General features: G+C 36.9%; 1 protein-coding gene across 1 annotated transcript; it reads right to left on the bottom strand.

Moving 5' to 3' along the window:
- Window positions 1-1,833: 1,833 nt before the first annotated feature.
- Window positions 1,834-3,198, bottom strand: LOC132181990 (xyloglucan galactosyltransferase XLT2-like). Its single transcript, XM_059595205.1, has one exon. It carries the CDS (start codon window positions 3,196-3,198, stop codon window positions 1,834-1,836), a length of 1,365 nt encoding a protein of 454 aa, XP_059451188.1.
- Window positions 3,199-8,412: the final 5,214 nt, after the last annotated feature.

The following is an 8,412-nucleotide window of genomic DNA, read 5'->3' as shown; positions in this document are numbered from 1 at the left end:
ATTTAAAAAATACCCTCCCATTTTGAAAAAAAAAAAAAAAAACCAACGGTGGTTTAGAGTTGGCTTGCCAGCCACCCCAAAGGCCATGGTGGTGGTCGACAAGCCACCGCCAGGCCATGGGGGTGGCTGCCCGTGTGGCTGGGCGGCCATTCCATTGGCTTGGGGGTGGCCGTTGAGCCACCCCTAATCCACCTTCTTTTTGTCAAAACAACGTCGTTTTTTAGAGGCATTTTTTAAATTGATTTTTTTTTTTTCAAAATGGCATTTTAATAATTTAATCTCAAAAAATAATGTTATTTTGTATTTTTTATTCTATTTGACGGTGTTAACTAATAAAGTGGCTAAATTGTAACTTTTTGGGAGTTTAGATGACTATTTTATCACTTTTTAAACATTAAAAAGTTAAAATAAAAATAACTAATAATATAAAGAACTAAATTATATTTTTCCTACAGAGTTATTATTGTTTGTATGTGACACTATTTCAGTATTTCTCTTTGATATTTGGGCGAGATTTTTCACTAAATTAATTTGAATGGCAAAAAAATGGTTTAAGAATTCTTAAGCTATGAAAATAAAAGTTTTTTTTCTTTTTTTTTTCTGGGGAAAAATTGACGTTTTTATACCACATTTTTATTCTATTGCCTATTGGAAGGTGGTATGAAAATAATTTGTTATAAATTTTTCTTTTTTTTTTAAAAAAAAAAACTATAAAAGTTCAATACGTGGCTACCATTTGAAAAAAAACGTGAAATGCGTCGGAAAAGAGTTGGGTATTGTATGCTTGAAAATGACTTGTACTTGAAGACTCTCGTTTGCATCGACGATAGAATGTAAATCAATAAATTTTCGCTTTCTTTTATATTTTATTTTGATGTTTATTAGTTAATTAATGTGGGAGTGCCTTTTTTTTTAAAAAAAAAAATAGATGATTATCATTGATGAAAAAATCAGAAGGTGGAGTAAAAAAAGCTCCATCAACAATCAAGAGATAGTCTCCCTTCTCCCTCTTGTACGGACATACAAAAAAAAAAAACAATCAAAGAGATGAAGTTACTTGCTCCATCAATACAATATCACTAATACAATTTAAAGAATGATCCATCTATATCCTATCACTGGCATTTGTAGTAGCCGTCTTTGCAAATTTGTGTGCCGCATCGTTGGCTTTACGATGGACAAAACCGCATCTCCACCTTGGGAACGTATGCAAAATACGACGCGTATCCTCCAAAATGTGACTAAACCAACTCCAAGTGCTCACGTTTGAGTTCAAAGCATCCACTATGAGTTTCGCATCACCTTTAAAAAAAGATGTAGGATGCCTAGGTCTCGGCATAGAAATGCTGCATGAAAAGAAGCAAGAGCTTCTCCCGTTGGCTCAAAAAGGCTCAGTCTAGTCTTTCTTATCACTGCAATAACCCGCCTCCTATTCTCTTGTACAACAACTCCTATCCCCATTAATTCCACAAGCTAAGTGACACTTCAAACTAATTATAATAGTTAATTAATGTCAATGGCGTTACAATGTCTATATAAGTGTTATTTTATACTCCAATAAAATCAGATACATGGAAAGAATTGTCACGCAAATAGATCAAGAACATAAAACATAAGAATTGACGTATGACTAAACAAAGGAATTGAAGTCATGTCAAAAGAGTAATCACAACTTTTTTTAAAAAAAACAAACTCTATTTAATCAATTCTAATATGTACCCATTGGAATACATTGACAAAACTCTAGAGCTAGTTTGACTGACTTAGAGTAAAATGTATTATTGAATTACAAAATAACAATAACTCTTAAAATTTAAATTGGAAAAGCATTAATTAGCCTCCATGTTTCTCCTTAATCCTCCTGAAGACCCCATCAATGGCAACATCAAAAGCATCTTTTATACTCTCCAAACCCTCTTGAGGTTTTGCATATAGAAGTTTCGGAATAAAATCAATCACCCTCTCCCTCATCTTCTTCACCTCTTCTCTGCTATACTTCTCAAGCACCGTCCTAATTATGGCCGTCCCATTTTTCACCGATTCGTGATCAATAAAAACTGAATAACTCGCCAGTTGTTGACCCGGTAAAAACCACTCGTATTGATCATAAGCGGTCCGCTTCCAAAAAAGAACCGGGATTGAACCGGCCACCATGCAGTCGAACATGGACCGCCTCGTGTACGTGTCCCCTCTGGGTTGCAGGCAGAACTCGGAACCCAAGAACGTGTCCAAGATAGCCGAGGCACCATTGTAACACCGAGTCCCGCTGCAATCCACGAGTCGGCAAGAATCTGACTCGTTCTGACAATAACTCAGCAACCGACCTCTAAAATCGTCCTTAAATGCGCCACGTTTCCCTCCGACGAAGCAGAAGAGGCGGCTCCGCTTGTGTGCGCGAACATGCCTCTGCCACTCCAACACGTCAGCATCGGATCTGGGATGGAATCCAGTGGGGTAAGGCACACCGATGTCGAGTGGGTCCCACGGACTCCGCTCAATGACGAGGCGATTGACTTTCTTCATCCCGGGCATGTGGACAAAGCTGGACCCCCATTCGTTCTCCCCCCACCGTCGAAAATCCCATACCATCCGTCCCAGCGTTATGAAGTGATCTGAGCCGTTCGATCTTTTCCAATAGGGCTGGTGTTGGACCCACCTCAACAACATCTCGCAATCCCTATCGCGCTCTTCGCCGCTACGGCCAGTGAAAAGAAGCCTCCCAACAGCGAGTCCAGCATAAAAGGGAATGTAGAAAGCCGTAGCGGATTCGGGCTCCAAAGTTCTACACCTATGCTTCAAAACCCGATTGTGGAAAATCACTTCCAACATGAACTGGTCCGTCCAGTACCAAGCCGGAGCTAGGCTCGCCGGCACCACCCCAGCGATCTCCGTCGCTCTCCGGCCAAACCCACCGTTCAAAACGGCGTCGCAGTATCGTGGGCTCCACGGGTCCAAACTAGAGCAATTGTGTAGCATTTCTTTGTTGAACATGGGTGGTAAATCATAGACGTAAACCCTGCCGGACGGACATGTTTCAGACACATTATGGGCCGGAGTTTCAACAGTTGTGTTTGTGGCTACAGACGCAATAGAGGTGAAGGAATATTGGAAGCATAAGAATGTTTGAAACAAAACAAGTGTGAATAGGAGGAAGCGTTTGCAAGAGCAGAAGTTTTTGTTGGCATCTTTGAGCTCCATGATGATGTTCTTGGGTTTACGTTTGGTTGCAGACTTGCAGTGAGGTTTGTGTGTGGTATTGAGAGAGATCTAGCGAGAATAAACTATACACAAGAAGCTATGAAGAGCCAATAATTCACAGGTTGCGAAATGAAAAGTCTTCTTCAACAAAATATTGCATTTGATAGTCATTGTTTCTTCCCAGTTGATCAATCAATAACACAGAAAATTCCATGCACATATATAAAATTGAAAAACGCATGTGTTCTTTGTTGTTTTTTCCCCAGAAGAATTTAAAATGACTTGGCGACAAACAAGTCAACCCATGCGCGCTTAGTAAGAGACGAAAAATTAAAATACGAAAATTAGCATGCGGCAAGGCAGTTGCGAATGCTTGCTGGATCCAAATACGTACCATTCACCTACAATTCAATTTTCAACACGGTTCATATATTTATGTGAAGGTAATTATCATTGCGTATTTGGGTTAATATCATCACATGCTCTGCCAGTGCACCTCTCCTATACCTACCATAATCTTGTTTGCTCTCTCTTACGTACCTTCTCTATATATATTTTGATTGATGGTGTATATATATATATATATATACATTTGTAAAGACCTTATGAGACGTATACGTTTAATTATTGAACTACAGCTAGCGAGGATCCTCTCAAATATTAATTGCTCTGTATAAACATGCTATTTAATTTTGAACATTAATTTAGTGTATTTAAACTATTTCCTTTTTCATTTACAATTATCTTTTTGGATAAAGTTCATATATCCCCTCAAATTACCACACAATTAATAGTATCATCCCGAAACTTTCAATTATGACAATGTCCCTCCCAAACTACCAAAGCATTGTCAATGTCCCCCATAAGGTTAGCAAAAAGATAAAAATGCCCCTATATATTTCTCAATAAGACAAAATTACCCCTATAAATTCAAAAATAAATTAAAAACAAAAAAACAAAAATTTTAATTAAAAAATAATTTAATTTTTAATGAAAATTTTTATTTTTTTTGTAAACGGAAATTTTAATTTTATTTTTTTTTTAAAAAAAACGATTTTCTTTTTTAACTTTTGCTTTTAAAAAACATAATTTTTATTTTTTTGAACAAAAATATTCAATTTTTATAAAAATAAAATAAAAAAATAATTAAAAAAAAAATCGAAATTTTTTAATTTTTTTCTTATAAAAAGGATTTTGTGTGTGGTATATATTGAGAGAGATCGATCTAGCTAGCGAGAATAAATTATACACAAGAAGCTATGAAGAGCCAATAATTCACAGGTTGGGAAACGAAAAGTCCTCTTGATCAACAAAATATTGCATTTGATAGTCATTATTTCTTCCCATGCAGTTGAATCGATCAATAACACATCAGAAAGTTCCATGCATATATATACATAATAAAAATGACTTCATGACAAAAAACCAACCCATTGCGCGCTTAGTAAGAGACGAAAAATTAAAATACTAAAATTATATAGAAAGGTGTGCATGATATATATATATATATTTGGGAGAGGCCTACATGCGGATCCTCTTAAATATATACAACTTGTAGTGACCTAGCTTATGAGATACGTTTATTCAACTACAGCTAACGAGGATCCTCTTAAATATTAATTGCTCTGTATAAATATGCTATTTATGAACATTAATTTAGTGTATTTAAACAATTTCCTTTTTCATTTACAATTATCTTTTCATTTCATTTCCTCAGTTTTCCTTGTGGATATATATGATCTGTGGATATATATGATCACCGTATATAAGGAATGGAGTAATGATATAACGAGGATTAGAGTCCTCTTAGAGTAATTTCAAATATGATGTAGCATTTAAAATTTAATAATGATCATCTCAAATTTAATGATAATTTTAAATGCCACTAATAATGTCCATGAATATTGTTCTATATCTATAAGACGTGCACCACCTCTAAAATCAATTTGCAATTTGCATGCGGTACGGTCAAGTAGCAAATGACAGAAGTCTAAACATAAAAAAATTAAAAATTGTATAAAGAAACCCTCATGAACCAAGAAATATAAAAAGATTAAGAAAAAAAGAATATAGTACATGTTGTGCATTTTTAGGTCGAAGAATTTGCTACCTCAACGATTTTCTTCATGGCTAATTAAGCTATGAAGGGACCCTTGTACTGTTACACTCCCAAGTATTTTTCAGCAGAATTTGAAAGAGAAATTAATTGGAATTGGAATGAAACTTCACTGTTTATTCAAACTCAAGTAAATTTATACAAAGATCGATTCGAGTTGATCAAACTCCTCACTACAGAATCTACGAAGCTAAGTAACAGCTACTTCTAAGCATACAAGCTGATAGCCAAAAGTCTGAATGAATACACAAAGACTACCTTCAGCCTTTTATACCCCTTTCCTGGTTACAATAGAACCTTATTACAAAGAATTAAAACTCAAGTAAGTTGTAACTAACAAACCAGAATTGCACACGTGTGTTTGACTGTGTAACTGAAGTAGTTACATGCTTGCAGCCAGCTGTATTCTAGGTGTCCCCTTCTCAACTACTTCTCCATGCGTCACCTCCTCAACTCAACAGCTTGTTCCTACTTTCCCGCATACTACCTCCAACTCACTCAAACCTCTCTTCAACCAAAAGACTTGTAACAAACACCCCCTTTAATTAAAACACCTTGCCCACAAGGTGTGGATAAGATGATTTCAACCAATGGAATGCTTCCCAATTAGCTTCCTCACAGTCCTGACCATGCCAACGAACCAGTAGCTCTACCACAGCTCTGTTGTGCACCCTCCTCGAACGCCTATCCAAAATTTCTTCAGGTTCAGATTGGACAACACCAACAAGATTTACTAGAGATAAGTGAACAATAGAAGTCTCAGTCTTCCCAGCTTAAACTCCAACTGAGAAACATGAAAGACTGGATGAATCAAAGATCCTGATGGTAAGGCCAACTTATAAGCAACTGACCCCACTCTAGTAGGGGTGTCAAAAATAACCGGGAAACCGGAACCGGGACCGGAAAACCGGGAGGCTCGGGGAAACGGCAGGAAAAACTGGGACTTGGTTAGGTTCGGTTGAAAAAAAAAAAGCAGGGACCAGGTTCAGGTCGGTTTTGGCACCGGTCAAAAGCCAGGAAAAGCGAACGAATTATTGGAAATTATATATATATATATATATATATATATATATATATATGTCCTCATATATATATATATATATTTTAATTCTTTTACTCTTAGTATTACGCAATACTCAGTATATATATAAAACAATACTTTTTATTGTTTTAATGTTTTATTTATGTATCTAATTTAAAATTATGTTTAGGGTATTTTAAAAAATTTGCATTTTTATTTTTAAGGCTCATATAGGCAAAAACATTGATTATTTAGGATTTTTATGCTTTTTTAGGTTTATTTTTTAATTATTTAAAACAATCACAATAAAGCCTCTTTAATTTAGACAAAAAGATTAATAGTTTCTTTTTTAAATGAGCTAACTTATGAAAAAAATAATGGGCTTATTTTAGGCCCAATACCTAAAATAAGCCCCAAACACTAATTATTTTCAAAAACCGGGTACCGGACCGGGTAAAACCGGAACCGGCCGGGAACCGGGAGCCCGGTTAACCGGGGTCCCGGTTCCGGTTCCGGTTTCCCAAAACCAAGAACCGGGGTACCCCGGTTCCGGTTCCGGTTTTGGCCAAAAACCGGGAAACCGGACCGGGTTGACACCCCTACACTCTAGACAGCACCATAAAGGGTCCATAAAAACGAGGGGATAGCTTCAAGTTCCTCCTCCAAGCAACATAAACTTTTCTATAAGGTTGTACTCGCAAATAGACCCAATCCCCTTCTTTAAATTTTCTCTCGGTACGCTTCAAATCAGCATACCTTTTCATCCTATTCTGGCTTCTTTGTAAATTCTCCTTCAGTAATTGCAAAACTTAATCCCTATGTTTAAGCTGATCCTCCACAGCAGCAACCATAGTAGCTCATGGCATATAAGTAAGGAACCGAGGTGGAGAATATCCAAATATAGCTTCAAATGGGGTTACTCGAGTAGAATGATGAAATGAGGTATTATAGCAATACTGAGCTAAAGGTAGCCACTCCACCCAATTCTTTGGTTTATCCCCAACCATGCACCTCAAATGATTCTCAAGGTATTTATTCACTGCTTTTGATTGGCCATCAGTTGTGGATGATAAGTAGTACTGAATGCTAAGAAAACACCTTGGAGTTTGAAAATCTCAGTCCAAAATCTGCTAGTGAAAGTAGAATCCTTGTCAGAAACTATAGTTTGAGGCATGCCATGCAGTTTAAACAACTAGCTCATAAAGAGTTGAGCTAGTTTATTTGTAGTGTAAGGATGCTTCAAAGGCAGAAAATGACCAAACTTAGTCAATCGATTCACTACCACCCAAATCACACTCTGCCCTTGAGACAAAGGTAAGCCCTCTATAAAATTCATAGAGATGCTTGACCACGGTCTATCAAGGATAGGTAAAGGCTGCAACAAGCCTGTAGGAGAAAGATTTTCTGTCTTCACCCTCTGGCAGACATCACATTCCCGAATAAGCCTTTTCACATCAGTCTTCATCCCAGGTCAATAGAAATCTTTTCGAACATGATGCATAGTCTTGTCATATCCAGCATGACCAACAATAGGACTAGCATGAAAAAAATATAGGACTTGGTGTCTAAGACCCTCTCCCACATATAATATGTTCTTGTAAAGCATAACTCCTTGCTTTAAAACAAATTTAGTATTGGATAGCAGCCCCTCATGAGCCTTTTGAACTAAATCCTTCATAACAAGATCATTCAAGTAACTCTCCTTCAATTCTGTTAACCATTCCAGAGTAGGATAAGAAATGAATGAGAGTGTCATAACTGACTCTTCTTCCTCATTCCTTCGAGAAAGAGCATCAGCATCAGCAACCTTATTCAACAACAAAGTCATACCCTAGCAACTTGGAAACCCACCTCAGTTGCATAGGAGTACCAATTTTCCGTTCCAACAGAAACCTTAGGCTTTGATGATCAGTTTTGATAGTCAAAGGGTGGCCTAAAATGTAAGGTCGCCACTTCTTCACTGTTGCCACTAATGCCACTAACTCCTTCTCATAAGTGGACATTAGTAAAAATCTACCCTTGAGGACCTGACTGAAAAAAGCAATTGGCCTCTGATTTTGCATTAACACTGCTCTAA

Source organism: Corylus avellana, chromosome ca5 (genome assembly GCF_901000735.1).
Source record: "Corylus avellana chromosome ca5, CavTom2PMs-1.0".
Lineage (NCBI taxonomy): Eukaryota > Viridiplantae > Streptophyta > Magnoliopsida > Fagales > Betulaceae > Corylus > Corylus avellana.
The sequence above is the reverse complement of the archived record's forward strand: the minus strand, read 5'-3'. Positions and strand labels throughout refer to the sequence as shown.

Bases quoted from the DNA above. Each gene is read 5' to 3' on its own strand.
- LOC132181990 (XM_059595205.1), bottom strand. From the start codon at position 3,198: ATGGAGCTCAAAGATGCCAACAAAAACTTCTGCTCTTGCAAACGCTTC.